The 23971-nt window shown below is 42.0% G+C and overlaps 1 protein-coding gene across 1 annotated transcript in view; it reads right to left on the reverse strand.

The window, feature by feature from the left end:
- Positions 1-11964, reverse strand: part of shisa8b (shisa family member 8b) — a 45541-nt gene extending 33577 nt beyond the window's left edge. Inside the window, 2 exon segments of the mRNA XM_012869227.3 lie at positions 11253-11919; positions 11922-11964. Coding sequence (XP_012724681.3) covers positions 11253-11919; positions 11922-11964 — 710 coding nt within the window.
- Between the last annotated feature and the right edge of the window lie 12007 nt (positions 11965-23971).

A 23971-nucleotide genomic window follows, 5' to 3' on the forward strand; every position in this document is an offset into this window, starting at 1 on the left:
TCAGTTCCAAATGTGTTTAGCGGGGAACCGTTTGTATGAGATACAAATTTTTTTCCCTCAATCTGCGTCATAGAACAAATTTTTTTGAAGGATGAATGCCACCTTTCACATCTGCTTGACTCTGTTATCCAGATAATTATTTTTTTGACCAGGGTTCAACTGGAAGAATTAAATTTTATTCTGATATGATGTACATTGAATACTTAGACTATCCATGAGTGCTCCTTAGATTAAATCACCAACTCCTTTTTAGTAATCTGAATAACATTATGCAATAGAATCTCAAGATACACTGTTCTCTTCATGGTTTCTCCTCACATTATATCTTCAGTGAGATGAGTCTTTGCTAATGTTCTGTAACAATCCATTACCGGATTAGATCACACACCCTGATTCGGTCCAACGCTCATTTTCCCAGGATTTTACTTTTTTAATTAATTACAGATTCATATTGCAGTAGCAAATGTTGTATCTACAATGAGAGAAAACCTGTAAGGAAAATATGGAACAAAGCTGTAAAGTAGACCTACAGATACAACAGATTTAGAGACAACATATCGGTGATGTCCTTCTACACTTAAAGACATTGTATATAGTGTTTTCCTAACTTCTGCCACCCCACAGTGAGAGCAGCCTTCTGCTATCGATGATGACTCTCTGTTTAGTAAAACCTTTTGCAGTTTACTAAAACAAATGGAAATAGAAGAAAATACAACAGATTTCTGTATAGCATTATGTTTAATTTACCTCACATGTCGCAGTGCTGGTGACTGATTGCTCAAAACAGTTCAAGCCAACTTCCCTGTCACCAAAGTTTAAAGTTTTACGATGACAACACATTGCTAAAACACACAGGAAATGTTTTATCAGTATAACCTTTAGACATTTTTACATTTATCTTTAGACATTTGTTTTTATATAACATAATACTGGCAGGAAATGTTTGCTCAAAAAACCCCAAGCATACACAGCATCCAGCACACTCCAGTCACTGCGGATGCTCACCCACATTTACGTTTGTGAGGCCCCTGTAAAGCCTGGAAGGTAAGAGGAGGGGCAATGAAGGTGAAGCAGCTGGAGGTATTTGGATGGGTTGTCACTTCTGATGCAGCCAGAAATGTGTCGACATATTTGTCTTTTCACTTCGGGACACGTTGTGCCAAACGGTGATGCAGGCACATACATTAGGTACGCTCAAACACGTCAGTACAGAGGCATGCATACATGTGGACAGGGTCGCACATACAAGCGGTGACAGTGACTGCACAGCCCCGCAGCTTATCAAAATGTAAAAGTTTAGCTAAAAGGAAAGCAACTTTACCAACACTACATTAAAAGACTTGGAAAAAAATATAATTTTACTATAAATCATTCACATGCATGCGTGCATGGAAAAAAAAACAATAACAATTTGTTTATTCTTTAACCTAGATGCTAGATTAATGCTGGTTGAACAGAATTTGGGTAGTTCTGAACAATTAGTTGGGTTAGAGAAGCATCAATATCAAAAGTATTTCCCTTACCTGTTGTAGAAAGAGCTGCTGAAGGCTAACAGTGAGTTAGACGTCTTAGCTATGTATTTACATTAAAAAAAATTCACTGATGATCAGCTGTACTATAAAGAAGGCAGCTTCTCCACTAATGTCATTTTTCTAATAACAGATATTGTCTGACTGAGAAAACAGTCACATACTGACTAAGAATTACTCTAAGAATTACTCTTTTCACCCAAATCTTTCATAGCCTAAACTTTAGACATCCATCCTTTTTACCCTGCTTTTGTGTTAAAACCCAATCCAATCTTTTACTAAAAGATCTTAGGGTACCTGAGCAGTGCCAGAAGGAGAGATGATGCTGCAGATTCATTTCACTCAAGTAAATTCTGCTGAGTCAGAGGTTTGTTTAATGTCTCTAATCAGTCAGTACAAAATCTAACAAACCATGCTTACTCAAACTTACTGAAAAGTAAGTTTGAGTAAGCATTTTGCAATTTTTTTTTTTAAATTGCAAAATGAGGCCTTGATCATAGCAGGTGTGCCGTCAGGTTAGTCCTACATTTCAACTATTCAATTGTAAAAGCTTAGAAGAAATTATAAATCAGTTAAGCTCCTCCTCCTGCTGGCTTGATATCCTACCTATAACCTTCCTTAAATAAAGTTCAGCCTCTCATTGCATCTGACCCGATTCAAATAGTAAATCCATCCCTCTCATCAGGTGTATCCCCCAGGCTTTAAAAACAGCAGTTGTTAAACCACTGATAAAAAAAGAGCAGTCTGGACTAATCACATCTGCAGTCTGTGGGCAGGGCGACTGTGGCTTGATGGGTTGAGTAATCGTCTGGCAATCAGAAGTGGGTTCGATTCCAGCTTCCCCTTGCCACATGTCAATGTGCCCCTGGGCAAGGCACTTAACCCCAAATTGCCTACCGAGCTGCGTCTCAGTGTATGGGGAGTGTTGGCCTAGTGGTTAGAGCAGCGTGCTTGCACTCAGAGAAGGATGCAAGTACCCGGTTCGATCCCCAGCGTGGGCACTCTGTGTCCCTGTGCAAGACCTTTAACCCCAGACCACTTCCCAGACACCGCACATGGCAGCCCACTGCTCCCCAAGGGTGATGGGTTAAAAGCAGAGAACAAATTTCGTTGTAATGTATGTTCCAATGACAATAAAGATGATATTACTAATTACAGGCCAATCTCCAACCTGCCATTTATCAGTAACATTATTGAAAAAGCTGTTTCAACAGTTAAATGGCTTGCTTATAATGACCAACCTCTTTGATGCTTTTCAGTCAGCTTTCCATGCTCACCACAGTACTGAGACCGTCCTCGTCAACGACTCAATGACATCCATATAAATACAGACTGTGGAAGAACCACAGTGCTGGTTCTGTTGGACCTCAGCATTTGACACTCTTGATCATGATATATTATTTAAACACCAGGAGAGATGGGTCAGACTCTCTGGTACAGCACTCAATTGGTTCAAATCCTGCCTAAAGAACAGGGACTTCTTGTGTCAGTAGGTAACTTCTCATCAGAGCAGACAAACGTCTCATGTGGGGTACCCCAAGGTTCAATCCTGTGTGTGAGGTGATTTCTAAACTGTGGAAGTGTTTGCCCCTGCCAACTTTCTCTGCTGAGTCAATGGGGGCTTTTTAAAACCAGCCGAAAAACTTTTTTTTTTGTCCTACGAGGCTTTTACGTCTTAATTTCATGCTTTTTAATGCCTGTTTTAATACTATGTATAACTTAAATGCAATTTATGTTGTGAAGCGCCACCAATCGTGCCCCCCCCCCCATGACTTTGTGTCTGTAAAAAGGTGCTAAATAATTAAATATTACCCCCTTACTCACGTAAATTCCAATTTATCAGGTAGTCATAACCATTGTTTAGAATCAGCTAGACTTGTATTGAGTCCTTACAGAATGCTGCAGAATGAACAAAGCTAAAAGGATAAAAAACAGATATAGACAATCATACTTAAACGCCATAATCTGTCAGGAACAACCATCCACAGAGACAAAATAGACCACTAAGTCAAATAAACTGTCTCTATTAAACATTAGATCTGTGTCAGGAAATTTATTTCTAATTAATGATTTCACTACTGACCATAATCTTGATTTATGTTTTTATATTTTTAACAGAAGCATGGTTACATGAATTTAACGAGGCTTCTATTGTTCTTTGTAATAGCAGACAAAGGAAAGGTGGAGGTGTGCCAACTTTGTTTAGTGATTCACTAAAGTGTAAAAAGGTGTGTCTGGGAAAATGTGACTCTTGAATATTAGGCTCTATAGGTAAAAGAGCCTGGCACGAACTATGTTCTTGAATGTTTACAGGCCACCTAAGTCCACATCAAACTTTTTCTTTATTGTTTAACATGACATGTTAAACAACCAACACACAAACAGGGATATATCTTAGACTTGATCTTCACTAAGGGTCTAAACATTGCCAAGGTCAATGTAATTGATATCCCCCCATCTGATCACTTTTCTGTTATCATTTTCAATGACTCAGTTAGCCAAAGGGACATCATAAGAAAGTGGATATTTAAGGACAATACCACTGCACTGTGTCCACTCTGTCCTGTTACTCAGTAGATGAACTAGTAGATAACTTTCAGACTAAAGTTTCAGACATCATTGACTGCATTGTTCCAATTAAAGTGAAAGTTGTTTCTGGGAAGAAAAAAATTCATTGGAGAAGTGCTCCAGCTGTCAGAAGAGAAAAAATGGAGTGTTGAAAAGCTAAACGCAGGTGGAGACAGACATTGTCTAGAAAGACTAGACTCCTGTGATGAGTATTACAGGAGAACCCGATATTCAGCCAGACAATAGAGTCCAAAAATCCAAACAAAAAAACAACCCAAAAAGGGTGAATTAAGAGGTGGATGTCCCGGTGGCAGACCTTGGTGTGGCATGATCTCTGGCGTGCGTCCCGGAGGCAGACCCCGGTGTAGCAGAGTCTCTGGAGACCTACCTCAGTGTAGCAGTCTCAGATGGTTGATGTCGAGGACCCGCTAGGCGGAGCAGGAGCCTTGGAGGCCCTGGGTGCTTGAAGTCCTGACAGGGTCCTGAGTGCATAATATTATCATGGCCACTCGAACTATGGCTCCCAGCATGTAACGCAACTCTGACTACAACTCCCAGCATACCCTGCGACTCCACCTACCAGGTGTAGAAGCCGCTGCACAAAGTGGTTTGTCCTCTTTTAGCTGGTAACACTTACAGTTACTGGAATGAACAGGCTGAAGACCCCAGCCAAACCAAAAGAATCATGGCAGCACAGGAGGACGGACGCGTAGCTGCTGCCATCACATCTGTTTTGACAAAATCCATGATTATCATGAGCGTCAATGCCTTGACCAGCATAACTTGTTGTGGTTTCTCATGGCACCTGCTGCTTATCTTTTCATTTAATACTGTGATTGGCTAAAACCAACCTTTGGTGGGCAGGCACTAGATGTCGCCTTGCCCAGTCAGCTTGGAAAACTCTGCTAAATGTTCCTCCTTTCCCCTAAGGGATTCAATGGCAGCAGATCCAGATTGAAAATGTGCAGTAATGCTGCACATTATCAATCTGGCTTTCCAGGCTTGTGGGTGACTAAAACTATACTAAACTCAAGATGACTAGGTATGGCAGAATTGTTGCTCACAATAAAAATTGCCTTTTGGTCAAAAAAACTATTTCAAAATAAACACTGATCTATATTAATCTATATCAATTACAGTTCATTATTATTATTACAATAATTCCCCTTTGTCTTGGTCCAGATCTGAGTAGCCATTCACTGGAAAACTAACTGCTGCTCCATGAAAGTAAAGAGGCTGAGAGAGTACTGGACGTTTCTGCAGGTAGGATATTTTACAGGTCATGACCTCTCAGCAGAACCTCACTTCAAAATAAATCTGAACTTCCTATTTAGGAATAAAGCTTATTAAATCTCAGCATATCTTCTTAAAATAAGGAACAAAAACATGAACACCAGGTGTGCCAGAGTTTCTGAATTTCTTTCTTTTTTTTTTTTTTTTTTTTTTGTAAAGAATGGTAAATGCTCCATAGCCGTAGTCCTGGCATGTTTTGGAGATGTGTAAATGCGTGTGTTCTGACCATTTTTTCTGGACATCATTGGAAGATTTTCCTCACAACCTTCTGGCAAGAAGCACTGAAGACAGGAATGTGCAAATGAAGCAGCGCTTACAACTGACTAGACAACTTTTCCTGCTAGTTAAAACTGCTGCTTCCTTTTTGTTTCTCCTGGTATATGTGATGCTATGCAATCACTTGTTGATGTGGTGGAAATTTTCTAATGAATACACCCCTCTTAGAAAAGCGATAGCCATCAGTGAACCTTGTCTGCCAATACTGACATGTCTTTCCATAAAGAAAGCAGACCTATTTTCCACCGTATGCTCTCTACATCGAACTCCTCTTAGTAGTAGGCAGACTCTCCCCGTCCTCCCAAACACTATTATTTTAGGCAGTGATGGTGTATCTCCAGCCAGAAAAGCTACTGGCCTGAAGTCACCGTGGATTAAGTGAGGAACTCAGATGTTCCTGGTAGAAAAGGGAAATCACGTCCCCCTTAAAGTTTGAAATTTGTACCTAAAAGTCCCGACAGAGTGTGAGAAAAAGGCCCTTGAAATACAAACTGCTGCACTACATCCCATGATTTTCTGATCAATGAGTGTGGAGGACACGAAGGGTAAACTCATTTGTTGCATGCAGGGGACAACCCAGTTGTATAGTCTGTATTGACTAGGGTTTATCTATCTTTATCTGCTTTAAATCAGAGCAGAGCATACAGAACATTTAAGTGAGTGGTGTTTCCGATATAGCAGGAGAGTTACTGTTGCATTTAAACAAATGGAAAGGGTTGTAGGTTACATAAACAACAGATACAAATATATCTAATAATTAATTTTGTTGCTGAATGTAAATGTTGGATCTTGAGCATTTTTGAAGAAATAAGGACTTTTCAAAATTACTTACAGATTGTCAATTAAATTTTTAGATTTAATGCCTGAAGATCCTTTGATCGAGGTGACTTTGCGGCACCTGCATCCACTGATTGCCTCGTCATGTGCCCGTGCCCAAGCCAATCTGCATCAAGTCCTCATCCTATCATCCCACAAGACTTTGCTTATAAGGCTCTTCATCCATGGATTCTCCTGCTCTTCAGCTGAGCTTCAACCCTTCTGCACCCTATCTCCTCCTTCATGCTCGCAGGTTTCACCTGGCTCCTGCTCTCCTGTGGCCTCCACCACCAGTGTCCAGACCCCGGGGGAAGCCTTTACTAATCCTAATCCTAAAATTAACATTCAAGCTTATAAACATTTGCAGCTTTCACATCTTCTACAGGGGTCTGACCGCCAAAGAACTTATCTGATTTTTGTCAATAAATCTCTCTAATTGCCTCTTTTGTTTGTGTGAGTCTCTCCAGGTTGAAATGCAATTGGCTTCCATTGCTCAAAAACAGAGACGCCATATTTTTTTCTGTAAATGGTGCGCTGCTGTGTGACCCTAACCCTTTAATTAGTGGTGTAACAGAGCTTTCTGGGTTTGTTACTGGCATTGCATTAGGTGGAAGGAGATTGGAGTTGGAGCAAGGCTTTTAGGCAATTCTCGAGGGATATTTAATTAGCATGTATAAAATAGCAAAAACTTGTTTCTAAACAGCAATGATTAAACCAATTTTTATTTAAGCTTTTCAATTCAAAAAATGTGCACATTAATTATATAAAATATTTAAGTCACAACAATAACCCAAAAAGTCTGGATTTATTTCACGCTTGTTAAAGAGTAATGATAGAGTGGAAAAGGGACCTCCAGAAACGGTCAGCACTGTGTTCCAGGCTTCCAGCAGTGTTGCCAGGTCAGCTTATTATCAACCACTTTGAGCTTGCTCATTTATACTGGTTACAAGGCAGGCGTAATAGAACTGGCTGCTTGTTTCTCTCACAAAAACTGGCCACACAGGAGCGGCTTCCGGATGCAAATTTTTTTCTAAATGCATCTGTTTGAGCTAAAAGATAGAATATTCTTCTCATAAGTTTTCTACTGCCAAGTAAAAGTTGAAATTTCGAAGTAATATATGCTGAACTAAGACAGTTATCCCCTCGAACATGCAGGGCTGCACATGTTCGTCATATACTGTGTCTGCGTGTGTGCAGCACGTTTTGTCTGAAGATGCTTGACACAGACTGATTGACTAACTCGCTATCGGTTTGCTGTTAGCATTAGCTTCCTCAAATTTCCTTATTTATCATCAGCTCAATTGTAGTGAAGCCAATATTTCTGTTTCCAGAATTTGAGTTTGCAAAGCTAACTTTTTGATTGGCGGTGCCCACCACTGCAATTTGGGAGCGACTTGCAGCAATTTTGCTAGACGTCCGGGTGTATTTACTTCTGACATTGATTATAAAAATGGTGGCGCCCTGCCACTGCAGTAGAGTACTTATGCCACTCTTCAGAGTTCTATTTGTATTTTGATAATTTTCCTTCCACTTCATAATCAGGCTCTGTTTTGTGTTGCTCTAATCCATACAATCTCAAACAAATATATTGAGGTTTGTGGTTGCAATGTGACAAAATGGGAAAGTGTTTAAGGAGTATGACTGCCTTTGCTGAGTGTAGTGCTACCCTGCTGATTCATTTCCACCAGCCTGAGTTTGTTGGTCTTCTCACGGTTGTGTGAGGTGGATCTCTGTCATGACCTCTCTCGCCGGGAATCTGAAACATACTCACATAACCAAAATGCCACAACTATCATTCTTGTCCTTGATTAAACTCTGAATTACTGCGAGAAAATATGTGGGGTGTTTGTGTGAAATCATGAAGGTCACCGGTGTTTGTTTACCCTCCCTGCACCAAAGCTGGGGGCCTTTTGCAGCTGGAGCCTTTCATTAGACGTGACACATGTGGCCAAGGGCGGCCCTTTCTGCTCCTTATTGCTGTCCGAGGGGGCAGTATGCAAACATGCTGGGGCTTGTGTGGCAGGAACAGGTACTGGCGCCATACATGAATTACAACATGTGGGTTTGGGATGAGAGGAAAACTATTGGGCTTTCACAGTGTTAATCACCTTGCGCTGACATGATGTTGGAAGAGAGAAATAAATTCCCAGGATGAAGAAAGCATCAAGAAAGACAGAGCATAGAGTGTTGGGAAGAGTACCAAAATATCCCCTTTCTGTTTGGCCTCTTTATTACCAAACTTTGATTTAGGTGGGCTCATAGCCCATGTCGCCTAAGAAAGTGTGTGTGGTACACAAGCTCCTTGTTCTGTGTTCTTGGACCGGGGGATTTATGTCAGCGGGCTAATAACCAAACAAGCGTAAAGGAAGAGCAGTTCAGGAATGGAGGAGCTGTAATCTCACTCAAATGTGTTTAATCTCAAGGAGGGGAGGTAATCTGTTGAGATGGGCTCACAGAGGCAGCCCATTTATGCAGCAAGACTGTTTCTATTTTAGTGAGGTGCCACCCTGCAGGATGTATTAATCCTCGTTGTGTGGGTGTGTTTGTGTGTGAGTGTATGTTGCTGTTCAGGTTAATAGGAGAAACAGAAAAAGAGCTGCACGTTGGAAGATGCCTGCAGGGGAAGAGTGTCTGAGTGTCCACGCTGAATGACAAGAGGTGGGTGAGGAAACCGACGGCGAGGCATCGGGAGACATGACAGGTGAGGGACTGAAGACCAGACTTCATTCCACAACGTCTGCCTCAGATCTTAAACCTTATAAAAGCTCACGGATGACAAGTATATGTATGGGGACACATTTATTGGCACCCTGTCACAGATCCATAAAAAGCCTTAAAATAACATTTTAAATTGCAGCGCCTAGTAAAACACTGAGCAATCTTGAAAAGCCCCACCTTTAATTTGAGTTAATTTTGTCTCAAAAGACAAAATTTGAGTTAATTTTGAGGATTGAGGATTGAGGAGAGGACCCAGAGCTCTGGGTCCTGAGAGGATCTTTGGAAGAGAAACAAGCCCACAGCATCATAGATCCTCCACCACAAATAACTGTGGGCATGAGGTGCTTTTCCATACATACATCTTTTGTTGTTCACCAGACCCTCCTGGAGCCACCAATCACAGCATCTCATTTGACCAAAGCACACGTTTCAGGGGCTTAAACCCTTAGGGTACCATTTATTGGAAAAGGATTGTTAGGAGTACAATACTTATGTGATTTTGTATAAAAACATATATACATAAAAAATAACCACAATAAAGGACTAAAGTATTTGAAGGCGTTTTGACAATAAATGTGGTGTTGGAAGATTTATAGCAAATAAACTAAAAATAAGGAGACAGAAAGTGACAGGTGATCAAAACTAGGAGGCTGGGGGAGATAAGTAGATCAAGAGGCAATAAGACCAGACAGCTAAGGAGGATTTGATAGTTTGGGACTGAGGCCAGGAGATGTCAGACAATAATGTGCACTGCTCGATATGACCTCTGAACCTCATATTTAACCCCGCCCCGGGGGTGGGCGATACATGTGTTTATGCATGTTTTCACGTGTATTTGTTCACTGTGTCAAAGATAGTTTGGCTGATTTTTCTTTTGCACATTTCTGGTGTTCTTTTCAAATAGCATGCTTTCAACCCAGGCGAATCATCGAACACTGGGTGCTACAAGACTGTATATGAAAAACAGAGAAAACCAAAAAAACAAAGACTGAAGCACAATCAACTAAAATAAAGAAAAATGGCACAGTTAGAAGCAGCCACGGGGAACAAAAAGCAAAGGGTTTAAGTAATGTTAAAAATACTCTTGTTCCTCATATGCACCTCATTTACAGACTCATAAAAAAGAAAATGCAGAGCAATACGTCGCCTTTTATCTGAAAATGCCAGCTTGTGATCAATGAGTGCCATTACTAACGCTAATGAAAATCTATCTAACTTAACTTTTCCACTGCCTTTCTATGTTTTATGATCAATATTCAATTTTCATCCGCATTCTAGTTACGCCTCCATCGCAAATGCACATGAACAAACAGAGATTGGGCTTAAAGATGTAAAGTTGAAAGTTATAAATTGCAACAAAGTTCAACGTAAGAATTTGAGCCATAAAAGCAGGCAATTATTCTCCGTTTTCTCTATTTTCCAACAGTATTTACAACAGGATGACAGTTTTGGTCAGAAGATTAAAACCTGTACACATTTAGGTGTTTCAACAAGACAAAGATCAAAACGTACAAAATAAATGAAAATAAAACTCAATGTAAATGTATGAACTGTGCTTAACAAACCAGGTCCCTCGCAATAATGCAATGAATTCAGTGAAACAGATAAAAATGAACTGTACCGGTTTTGTCGGGAAGAGTGGTCAAGTATACAGCTAGAAATATGACTGAAGCTTTTTTATGGTTCGAAAAGTGTGTGGTGAGCGGCACGTTGCCTAAGGAGATTTAACTAAATGTTAGGTTTTTATGTATATAACAGAACATATATTTGAGTTTGTATTTATAATTTTGACCATGTATTGGTTAGAGAAACTTGTGGAGAACTTAAAATATTCACACCCATTTCTTGTTTTTTGACATCACTGGAATTAGATGTTGCGTTCTCATTCTATCTTGGGAAAGGAATACTACAAATGCATCATCGAAGGCCAAAGTTTCTATGACGTACATCCCTATGGCATGTACATGCAAAACTCGGAACAGGTCTGTAGGCTACATGCACCCACAAGAACATCCAAGCACAAAGAGGGGGCAGACACACACATATCCTCACCTGGTGTTAAGGTCAGTCTGAGGTATCCCCGCTCCTCCCCCACTTCCCCCACGGGTCTTCTCCAGAGCCAGTTTGGTGAAGATGCCCACCAACACCATGACGGCAACCACGCCGCATATGATGTAAACAATGAGGTGTGTACGGTCCCGGTCCGAATCCCCCTGGCCCTCTGTGATGGTGGCCACAGGCTTGCCGGTGTTGGCCCAGATGGGCGTGTCATAGTTGGAGCAGATGGTCTGGTCCAGCCTCTGCTGACGGAACTGGCAGCAGAAGCGATAAAAGCAGGTGCCGCAGCAGTAAAGGAAGACCCCTGCGTTGCAGTTGAAGGGCGGGTCCCACTGGCCCATCACGTCATAATAACCCTGGCACCGGGTCCCTCCGGCCGGAGGGACGTCCTCGTCGTCGGCGTCTCCACCACTGGTGGGGGTGGAGGGCCCCGTCTCTGGAGGAGTCTCCTGGGTTACGTCCTCATAGCTTGGAGCTGTCTGGTTGCCCAGTTTGGTGTGGGTGGGAAGGGGGTCGCTCTCCGTTACTGTCGCTGTGGACAAGGAAGTGTCCTGGGTGAGTGCTGGCCGGCTGACGAGGAAGGAAAAGAAGAAGAAGAAGAAGAGGAGAAAAGCGTGGCAGGATGAAGGATTGGTAGCCGCCATGCTTCTCGGAGCGCTCCTTTCTCCAATGTCCCACCTTCAGGCATTAAACAGGAAGATGACATTTTAAAGACAAATGGAAGAGCGTTATGATAAAACAAAGGTCACTGACAGGAAAGTGGCATTTAAATGCAAAAAACATCCAAAGTGTTGATCATTTTAACAAACAAGACAAAACGGAGAAAATCTGACGTAATGTTATTACTGACGCTTGGTACCTCCAGTCCATTTTTTTTTTACTCTCCCTCCTCTGTCATCTTTACCTCTTTATAATTCTCTGCGCCTGCCCAATTTGCTGGCTGAATCAGACACGGCCGGTCCTGGCGTTAATTCAATAGAGCCAGCTGTGCAACCCTTTCTAGTGCAAATAGTGCAAAGTTGCCACTGACACTACAAGGCAACCAGACCTACCATAACATTTGTCTAAGCTACCAGGACAGGACACCAAAGAAGACAAGAAACTGGTTTTATGTTTAATGCTGTGATTTTTTTTTTTAGCAGTAAATGGATAAAAGATGACTTAAAAACAAAGATATTTGATGACAAAAATCATACGATGTGCCTATTGATCATCCATGCCTATGGAGTCAATCAAGAAATTAGGGCAGAGGGTGCTTCAAACCAATCCATTCAATAAGTACTGGAAAAAAACATGACAACCATTTAGCTTGTATGTCACTAAGAAAACCTAAAGTAAGTCATGAAATGCAGGAAAAGAGTGTATGAAATTCTCTTTACGTTTTATCAGTCTTAAGTAATAATTTTGTTTGTTTTGAATGAGCACCACCAGAATAAACACCTGGGATTTTTGCTTACCTGTTCTGTCAACTTGATGAAATTCCTCCCCGCAGTTTTAGTGAATGAAATCTATTCAGAAATATCCACAAAGTTCACTCAACAGCATCCTTCCTGACATTCCTGCAGTTGCTCATGTGTTGTCCATGACAGCTGTACGCTCATCCTGTGGAATCCAACTCGTGCAAGACGTTTCACGCCTCTCATCCCCGTCACTCTTTTTGTTTTTGCCTTCTCTTCTTCTGGAAAGGCTGCCGAGTGCGAGTCCAGTTCAAGATGTTTCTGTCTCTTTTGGTGCCCGTGAATGACCAAGATCAAGAGAGAGTGAGCTGCTGCACCGAGCGCTGCAACAGTTCGGGAACTAAATGACATCTCCCTTTCTGTTTACCTCTCAGCAGAGTTAGATAGACAGGAAGGGAGGAGGGAGAGGAGAGGAGAGGAAGAGTGTGTGTGTGTGCGTCTGTATATGAATGTGAGTGTAGGGGGGGCGTTATATCCAGCTGCATCTCCCATCATACCCAGAGGAAAAAAAAGCCTGGAAGGAGGGAGGAAGGAAGAGGGAGAAGGGAAAGATGAAAAATGGAGGGGGAAAACTAAGATGTTCGCTGAAAGAGAGTAATTAGTCAGTTCTCTCCAAAAATTTGTTCTTGATTTCTTTCCAACCTTGTTTGTTTTTCATTCTACGCACGGATTATTTTTTATTTCGACAGCTTAATGAGTGACGTTCACCAAAATATAGGAAAAAGGTAAAGAATTTAGCTAAAAATAAAGGAGCAGATGCCTTTTGTATAAGTGTTCCACCCGCTGGCCGACATTCAATCTAAAAACAACTGCAATAAATGCAAGCAAATATGGGTTATTTTGCTAACTAAGTCGCAGGTCAGCCGTAACAGGGCTTATCCATACTGTTTAAGGACGTCAAGCCCCCACCACCATGAAAAAATTTGGTTAAAGCTTAACGCAGTGCAAAAATAAAGACCAGGGCTGCAAGAACAGAAAGACGTCAGGTGTGTCTGCGTGGAATAACACATTTTATATTGTATTACCCTTCATGCTAAGGCTAGCAAAGGGTCCTCCTAAACCAAGTAATATTTGGGCAAATATTAACATACATTTTAAATATAATTCTGCATTGCAAATGATAAGATCAGAGAAGATGAGAGAAACGCAAAGCAACAGCCTTGTAGTGTATAATGAGGCTTTTATTGATGCTTTTATGAATTAATATGAATAGCACAATTCAAACTCAAGATATAAAATGAATCAAAATTCTCCTCTGCTCAGTGGAAATTTGGTCAAAACTACAAAATTAAACTAATTGTTTAAATCCATCCATCCATTTTCTAACATGCTTATCCCTTGTGGGGTCGTGAGGGGTGCTGGTGTCAATCTCCAGCGTTCACTGGGCGAGAGGCGGGGTTCACCCTGGACAGGTCGCCAGTCTGTCGCAGGGCAACACAGACACAAACAGGACAAACAACCATTCACGCACACACTCACACCTAAGGAGAATTTAGAGAGACCAATTAACCTAACAGTCACAGTGTGAATTTTGAAAATAGCTAGCACTAGCTTCTGTTAGCAACTTAAAAGGTTAATGTAAAAGATAAAAAATGGAGGGAAAAACTATTATGTTTGCTGAAAGAGAGAAATTGGTCAGTTCTCTTCAAAATTTGTTTTTGATTCCATTCCAACCTTGTTTGCACAAAGTCCTCCTCTAGGCTAAACTAAAGTTTTTTTACACATTAGCATTATTATGCAGCATCATTTTACCACAGCTTTTATTACTTCCTGTGGAAGACGTTCAGTGAAGTCTGAGAAGATTGTTGTATAATTCAAAATGGCGATCTGTGAAAAATAATGAGGCTCCTCCGTTAATCCAGCAAACTAGGTCCCATGTTTTTACCCTGTGTTTGGTTAAAACTACCAAGTTCTGTTAGCCTCGTGAGACCATCCTGATCTCGCGAGCTTTCAAGGTTTCACTCGCAGATCAGTCTGGCTACTCTCCGTTGAAGAAAATTTGGAGCCGTTCACCAAACGAACGTCCAATCAGCGGCGGGTTGAGGTGTGACGCAACGGGAAGCTCGTCAGTTCAGTCTAAAGAACATGGCGGTTTCAGCCGATGAAACTAGCGTTAGCGTGGCTATCGAGCAAGTTTTATCGGAATTACAGAGTAATTATTTGCTGAACTAACGAGCCTTTACCTGCAGCAGCAAGAGTAGCTTGGCTTGTGGTTGTGTTTTCGTCGTCGCTCTGTTACGAGCGACGACGAATCTGATTGGTTCATTTGGCCCGTCAATCACCAACATAGGCCAATCAGCTAACCAGTATTTTCGCCCCTTCCCAAAATTACTTCAACGGAAGGTTTCCAGATGGATATGCGGAGCAAATCTATCTGCCGGAGTCAGGTAAAGTCTGGCTACTCTCCGTTAAAGAAAATTTGGAGCCGTTCACCAAACGAACGTCCAATCAGCGTTGGCTTTGAGGCGGGTTGAGGTGTGACGCAACGAGAAGTGCGTCAGTTCAGTCTAAACAACATGGCGGCTTCAGCCGATGAAACTAGCGTTAGCGTGGCTATCGAGCAAGTTTTATCGGAATTACAGAGTATTTCTTTGCTGAGCTAACGAACCTTTACCTGCAGCAGCAAGAGTAGCTTGGCTTGTGGTTGTGTTTTCGTCGTCGCTCGTAACAGAGCGACGACGAATCTGATTGGTTCATTTGGCCCGTCTATCACCAACATAGGCCAATCAGCTAACCAGTATTTTCGCCCCTTCCCAAAGTTACTTCAACGGAAGGTTTCCAGATGGATATGCGGAGCAAATCTATCTGGCGGAGTCAGGTAAAAGTTCTGTACCATCAGCCTGAAAACTGTATTTTGGTCTCAAAATTTTTTTTTCATTAACAGCTTTTGCAAACTAACAAAACCTTCAAGAAGTTTGTAGAAACTGATCAGGATAATTTCAACAGCTCAATCCAAAGTATGCCTATGATGAATGGAAAATATAGGGAAATATATTTCTGTATGTGTGCGCATGAATGTTTATCCATACTTAACAGTAGACCAAAGTTGTGTGGACAATTGCCATTGTGAGGACATTTTGCAAGGTCCACACCATGCAAATTGGGCTAATGCTTAGGTTTAGGGCTAAGGTGGGAAAGTTCAGTTTAGGGTGGGTTCAGGGTTAGAGCATAGAAAGCAATAGAAAATTAATAGAAGTCAATGGAAGGTCCACACAATGATGTACATACCAACATGTGTGTGCGTGTGTGACCTGTGGTGTTAGGCCTAGTCCGCAAGTAGCAGGTTTATTTATAAAAACGAGTATCTCACCTACACAGCGTTTTTAAAAAAATGTTTTCACCTACACCAACCTGCAGAAATACACCACTAAGCGTTTATTTTTTAAATAAGCCAGACGCATAAGGGGGAGTGTACCGCAAAACCTAAAACTTATGTCAACCGATCAGAATCCTTCAAGACAACCACGACTTCCTGTTAGGAATGAATCATTGTGCCGGGAGGTTCGATCTAGTGGGCTGATAAAGAAGTTGAGCTTCTTTTAAACACCATATTAGAATACAAAGTGAATAAAACACAAGACAATATCAATTGGGAATCGTTTCTAACTCCACTGAATTGCCAAGTGTATAAACAATGGCCGCACATGTGTGACGCAGCGCAGCAATATTCGTCGCTGACATTAATATCTGCCTTTTCATGTACACACGCTGGCTCAAAACTGGAGGGTTCATAAATCTCCACTTTGGCTGAAGTTTTTAGGATAATTTATTTTAACGGATGTATAACACCATTTATGCGTGGTTTAAAGGCATACCCGTATAAAAATGTCTCATTTTTCCCAGATATCCTGCTACACATGGACTAGGCCTCAGACTCAAATCTTTAGGGACATGGTGTTAGGGTTGTCCATAAAAGTATCCCCGCAGGATGACACTACCACCACTATGTTTTACAGTGGGGGGTGGGTTAATGGGTGGCTGAACACGGAATGTGTTTGTGTTTGTAAAAATTATTTAAAACGGCGTAAACTGTTTCAGACAAGTTCTCATTTATTTAGGTGAAGTTGGCCAAAAAAGTAAGAACATCATGAACATCTATCAATCAGGAAAGGGATAGAAAGCCATCGACAAGGCTGTGAGACTCCAGGTACTGTGAAAGCCATCATCCACTAACGGAGAAAACGTGGAACAGTTCTGAACTTTTACAGAAGTGGATGGGCCGCCAAAATGACTCCACGAATGCAGTGGCGGGTCATCCAGGAGCACACAAAAGAACCCAGAACACCATCTAAAGCATTGTAGGTCTCTCTTGCAGCTAAGGTCAGGGTTCATGATTCAACATTATGGGGGAAACTGACCAGAAAATTGTTAAAAAAAAACACAAATTACTTTTTTACCTTCACCCTAATCATATCAAGATCCCCAAGACCTTTGGGATAATATACTGTGGGCTGACAAGAACAATATAGACCTTGTTGGATGGTGTGTGCCAGTACATCTGGCCAAAAAAAAAACTAACAATGCATTTCATAATAAGAACAGCATAGCAAGAGTCAAACAAGGAGGTTATTCTGTATTCTGGGGCTGCATTACTACTTCAGCACCTGGACCACTTGATGGAAACATGAATTCTGCTCTTTAGGAGAAAATCCTAACCAAAAGCTCAAGTGGACTTAAATGTAACTGAGAAGCTGTAACATGCCCTTCAACCTTCAGGACTGAAAACCCTCCAGTGTGAGCAAATGAAAACAAATCTGCAAAATAAAGTGGAACAAACTCTCTCTGCAGAGATGAAAAAGATTGATTGTTACCACACAGGGCCAGATTAGTTTGGAAAGTGTTTTATCTTCAGTAAATGAAATGATCATTTAAAAAAAAACAGGTGTTTGCAGTTACTCGGGTTATCTCTGTCCAACAATGAAATTAGATTGATAATCTGAACCATGTATGTGTGACAAAAAAAAGAAAACATCTGCAAAGGGGGCAAATACTTTTTCAACAGTGCTGAACATGAAGAAAATCAATAGAGATCTATATGTGTTGAATTGTTAGTGTCTTCAAAGTTATTGGTTTAGCTAAACTTGTTCAGGGCTTTCGGACTGAAAAAGTCAAAGGCTGTTTATGGGTTAAATAAAAACAAGGTGGATGCTGAGTCAGCTCCTTTGAAATAGGTAAAATGCCTCGCCGGGCAAGGGCGGCATGGTTGGGTAGCTTGATGCTACATGGACCGCTAAACTGCATAATCCGCTAGCTATGAGATGTAATAGGTGGTGATATTTCACAAAAGTTTTGCGGTCCTGTATTTTTAGCTTCACTGGATTATTGATTTTATTTCTATTTCTGGCCCCCCCATAAAATCCTGTAGATAAAAATAATAATATTTATGTCGATGGCTTAACTCTGCTGCTCCGTCTAAACACAGTTTCTATTTTTAAAGTAGGCAAAAAGGTCATTGGAGCAAATCCCCCAAGCTGCTGGACTCAAACGTCAGGGTGAAGAGATGCTTTAACTTCATGGTCAGGTTTCAGCCATCCTCTCTCTCTCTCTGCATGCATGCCTGTGTGTGTGTGTGTGTGTGTGTGTGTGTGTCTGCATGGCTGACAGAGGGCAGTCAACATCTGCTGCTTTCACTCCTGCTCATCATCTAGACATCACTCCCCAACTGCTCCCACACACTCCCATTTTTCCTATCGGTTTTCTCATCTCTTGCAGAAGTGTATCTTCCTCCAGCCCCAGCCTCATTGTTGCCTGTATATACAGTACGTGTGTGTGTGAATGTGTTTCATGAGCATCTTTTTTTTTTTTTTTGTCAAAAAGACTCAGTAATCAGCCGGGTCCAGCTCTGTCTTTAGGCTAAATCAAAACTTGTGCAGGGGGGTGCCAGAACCAGGAGCTGAGATCAGCAGACAGAGCTTAAGGGATGCGCATAAACTCTTGCATCTCAACCTCATTCGTAACCAAAGATCAGCACGCCTGCATGCTCAAAAATAAACTGCGGATAAACTATTGCTTACAGGTGCATGCACTGCACACACACACACTCTCATAATCCCACTGCTGAGGCCAATTATCGAAGCTTTTCTCAACGTAAGCCACCACTTGTGCAGTTTTTAATGGCATTATAAGTCAGATTGACAAGAAGAAGTTTTTTTGTTTTCGCCTTCCACTAATCTCCTCTCCCAAAACGCTCCAGTTCGTGTGTCGTTGAAGCAAAAGGCGACCCTTCCTCAGCTTTCCTCTGATTTTCTTTGTTTTGAATTCTGGATGTCGGACCCAGAGAGAGAGAGGGAGAGCATTAACGGCGTAATTGGAGGTGAGAAATGAATGGAGTCTATATGTGGGGCAGCAGGGAGGAGGGCTGACAGCAAAGAAAGGGGGAAAGGAAAGAGAGGAGAGGACGAAAGGGGGAGGATGGCAGGCTGAAGAATAGTGGATGGGAAACGGCTTGGCAGAAGATCAAGAAAGAGAAAGGAGCGACTTTGAGAAAAGGAGAGAAATCTGGGTTTGCAGTGGGAGAAAGAGGTAAGAGATTTGAAAACGTTATGATCAGAGAGGTAAGATGGTGTGAAAAGAGGTGACTGAAATAGCTGTAGAACTTAGATCATGTTAATCCTGTTAAAGTAGCAACAATAGCTTCATTTACATCATTATCTTATATCCCACCATACCCCAACCAAGTCTTACCTGAAACCCTTTTAGAACTCTCAATAATTGTTTTATAATAAACTGTTTGTTCCTACTATCTGTCTATTTTGTGCGTTCAAAGATCTATTCATCTGGCTGTCCATCGACTCCCTCCCACCCTCTACCTGGTAACGCTCCACCTCATGCTGGTGGAACCTGGTCTATTACCAGGACAGGGGTTCTCCAGCGAGCTGATGGTCTGCCCCAGGGTCCAGTCATGGTGCAAGCATCAGAAGAAAGACACCAAGGACTCATCCCAACCTAATGCCTGAGCCACCTCAGCGGGCACACTTCCATGTGGAGAAACAGCGGTGGTACTATGAGCTCCCCCTGCATGTTCAGAGTAGACCTTATCACTGTACCTCTAAAGCTGGGACAGCTTTAGAGACATGGCAAGTTTGTTCAGTTTTGAGCTACTTGTAATGGGATCTGTCTTCCTTATGCCACGATCCACACCTCATGGCCATAGTCAGCTTCAGAACGTAGACAGAAAGGTGAGTTGAGAGCTTTGCTTTTGGACTCAGCTCTATTTTAACCACACTACACCAGAGCCCTGTCCACATTGCTGCCCAATCCATCTTCCTGTCTATCTTACCATCAATCATGAACAGAACACCAGCATACCCGGAACAATTGGCTTCAGACAGTAACAGCCACAGAACCTGGCTAGAAAGGTCCATCTCCTCCCAGGTAAACACCATGGCAGCTTTAACCCCTCTGCAGAATCAGAGCTATCAGAGGGTTTCTGGGGTTTCAGTATTGTTATCATCCTGATGTCATGGCTTGGCTTTCCATGGTGACCCGGAAGCAACAAACACGGGGACAGATAGACGGTTTGAGGATGCTTGACCGGAGACAGACCTGACAGGACCAGACAGGAACAGGAACAAATCTTCCACAATCTTCTAATGTAAATTGGAGAACCTTTGTTGAATTACAGAGACAGGAGTATCCTCCTGGAGTCAGGCCCAGTGGGGTTGAGCCTTGGCTCCTTGAGTAATTTGTTTCACTTAACCACTAAACGATCAGCAACAATCCTACAGCATTCTAACTTTTAATAGGAACATCACTATCACGAACAGTTCACCCCAAAAGGGACAGAGCTATGTATCAAAAACAAGTTTGTAGCTGTTCCAAGCTACTGCAAAGGCCATCAGATATGGCTCAGTTGTGCATTCCTTTTTTTCATTTTAAAATTTGCCTTCAAACCTTGATTCTGCTGAAACTTCTGCGTGTTTTGAGGATGTGCACATGAAAGAGCTTCAGGAGTTCGAAGCTAAAGAGGCACGCGGAGCTGTGATCAGACGGAAACCCTTCAGTGAGTTCATCCAGGAGAGGCTTTGATGCTGCTCAGCTCAGGAGATCAGGAGAAATAGTAGAGAGGAGGTGTGATGGCAAAGGGCCCTTTAACTTTGACAATGGGTAGGTAATCTCATCCTGTGGCAGGTGTAGGAAAAAAGGCCAGATGCCTGTAATGGCAGTGAAAGCTGCTTCTACAAAGTATTGCCGTAGGTGGACTGAATACACACGGTACGTAAACATGATGCGGGTACAAATCCTCTGCCAGGCCAATGTATGAAACCTCAGATAGATGCGAAACAAGTAACAGGAACAGCAAACCTAGATGTTGATGACCGTTTGACCAAAAGACCACAAAAAGGCCCAGCTGTCTTTTCGTTTAGTTTATCGATAAATATTTTCAAGAAAGAATAAAGAAAAAGACACTTTAACGGTACTGGGTCACAGAGAGTAGCTAACTGTCAGCAGGGGTGCAAATCTATCCATCCATTATCTTTATTGATTCATTCTCATGGTTATCATTGAGCAGCGCTGGAACCTCACCCAGTTGATATTGAGTGAGAGGCAGGCTACACCCTGAACTGGGCTAACATAACGTGACACATTGTTATTTATTCACATTATGTGATTAAAATGCATACGGGACTCTGGAGAGAAGCTGAAACCCGATAGAAAACAGACCCAGCCACATGGAGAACCATGATGCTGGCCCTTTCTTGCATGAAGATGGGAATCCAGTAGCCTACCTTCCCACTTTGAGTAGCTTTGGTGATAACTGCTTTAGTGCCATCAAACTCTTTCTCTCGAGTAATTTATCATTTTCCAAAACTGAGTATTTGGTCACAACAAGCCTTATTTGGGGGATTTCATTCATGCGCAACAGTTACTTAATTCTTTTTCTCAGTTTTCTTTGGGCCGATAGAAGCATTCTTGCCACAAGACATGACAAACAATGATTTTCTGAGAATTAGTTCCCATCATGCCCCAGTATTGACCTGCTGACCCATTACTGGGGGCTCTGTTTAATGCGCTGTTATAGAGACAGGTTTTATTAAAGTCTCCCCCTCTTTCCACAAGACCTAATGCCTGGGAACACCTGCTTCATGTTAAACTATGCAGGACTTTAGACACACTGTATTGTGTTTTGATCTCAATTGGATTGAGGTCTGGACTTGACTAGGCCATTTTAAACCACCCGAAGGGTAACCTTTGTCCCAGTCTTTAGTCGCACGCAGACTGGCACAGGTTTTGCTCCAGAACATCCCTGTATTTAGCACTTTCAATTGTTTCCTCAACTCGGACCAGTTTCCCAGTCCTTGGTGCTGAAAGACATCCCCAAAGCATGATGCTGCCATCACCATGTTTCACTGTGGGGATTGCACAGATTTGGGGGCTACACCCATGTGCCTTTTAGCGAGTTTGCTAAATCTCCCATAAAGCCCAGCTCTATGGAGCGTACAGCTTATTTTGTTCCTGTGGACAGATCCTCTGGTTTCTGCTGTGGAGCTTTGGAGCTCCTTCAGGGTGACCATTTCAGGGTCCCTCCTTGCCTGGTTTCCAAGTTTTAGTGGATGGTCATCTCTTGGTAGGTTTATAGTGGTACCATGTGCTTTCGATTTGAAAGTGATGGATGTGATGGGGGCTCCGGGGGAACAAGAAGAGTTGGATATTTTTTATAACTCCACCCTGACTTGTACATCTCAACAACTTTGTCCCTGACTTGTCTGGAGAGCACCTTTGGTCTCCATGGTGTGATGCCTCTTGTTTACTGGTGCTGCGGCCCGAGGATGGAGCCAGCTAAGAATAGGATGATTTTACTTGTGTGGGAACATTGTGACTTGATTTCTCCCAATAAGATACAGTAAATCTAACATACTCAAGCCTCATTAGATTTGCTTATCAATAATTGTATTTTTCACTGTTTATTTATTCATAGGTGAGGTGCATTAGCTGCCTACAAACTGACATCCCTTCATTAACATCAGAGGAGTTCAACATTGTTGGAGGGTGCCTTTCTTTGCTGCCTCCATTTTATGATGTCGCTGCTGAGCTGTCTGCAGAGGAAAATGTTTCTGCCTCCAAATAGGTTCCTCGTGAAAATGTTGTGGCAGATCCTTCTGGAGGAGATAACAAAGGCAGCACCAGCAGCTGCATAAGAAGTTGGAGACCACCTCAACAGGCAGCTATGAGACAAGCTTCAGATTTTGCAGTCCATGAGCATCCTATCCCTAGCTACCCTCCTCAACCCTAGATTCAAAGTCATAGTTGTTTTTTTTCTGCCAGACTAAAGCCACCGAAGCAATTAAGAGGCTGACCTAAGAGTGTGCCATCATTATGTGCTCTAGACAGAGCTCAGAAGAAATCTCCCAGGCTTTCCGCCTCTCATGATTTCCCTGGTAGGTAGGTAAGGTAATCTTTTATTTTTTTTCATTTTGAGATCAATTATTTCTATCAGAACCCTTGCTAACATGATGTGCCGTTTTCTCTTAGGTAGCAAACTGTGGCATCGTTTGGACATGAGTGCAATTGAGACAAGAAAAATGCAAAATGTAACCGCAGATGCCACGTTGAAGTCCAGCGCTATACCTTTCAGAGCCCAATATCAGCAGAATGCAAAATCCACTGGAGTACTGGGAGAGGGTAAAATTACTGTACCCTAATCTACACAAACCTTTCCTTACATTTTCAGTACTTAGACTCATCAGGAGGAGTTTAAATGGTGTATCACTGCTCAACAGCTGCAACCTGGATGGAGAGGACAGAGATCCAATACAGAGCACCTGCCAACCTCAGGTCTGTGGATGGACTCACCTTCCTCTGGAACCCCAACATCTAACCTCCGCTCATTAATATAATTTGACCTCTCATCATCTCCCAAAACCTCATCTAACCACTAACCCTGAACCTGGTCCCAAGAACTTGCCAAAAATCACTGGTGTACATAATTGCAGTAATACATTTAGTGTAATATATGCTGTCATGTCTGTAATTGCTGCGCACATTCGACTCAAACTAAACCATGACAACATTATGAATTAAATTTGTTAAATGGATATTTTGTTCCTACAAGTCGAATAATGTGGAGTAGTCACAAGTAGTCAGTGTCTTTTCCGCAATCAAAGACATCCATGTTTTATAATCAGGGTTACATTTCTAAGGAATCAACGCTAACAGGTATTTATAGCAAGCCCCAAGGAAGTGTTTACCTTTACAACATAAGGATGTTTAACATCAGTTTAAAGTACACTAAGAAATTCAAATAATAAAAGCAAA

Source organism: Fundulus heteroclitus, chromosome 10, assembly GCF_011125445.2.
Source record: "Fundulus heteroclitus isolate FHET01 chromosome 10, MU-UCD_Fhet_4.1, whole genome shotgun sequence".
In the NCBI taxonomy this organism is placed as follows: domain Eukaryota; kingdom Metazoa; phylum Chordata; class Actinopteri; order Cyprinodontiformes; family Fundulidae; genus Fundulus; species Fundulus heteroclitus.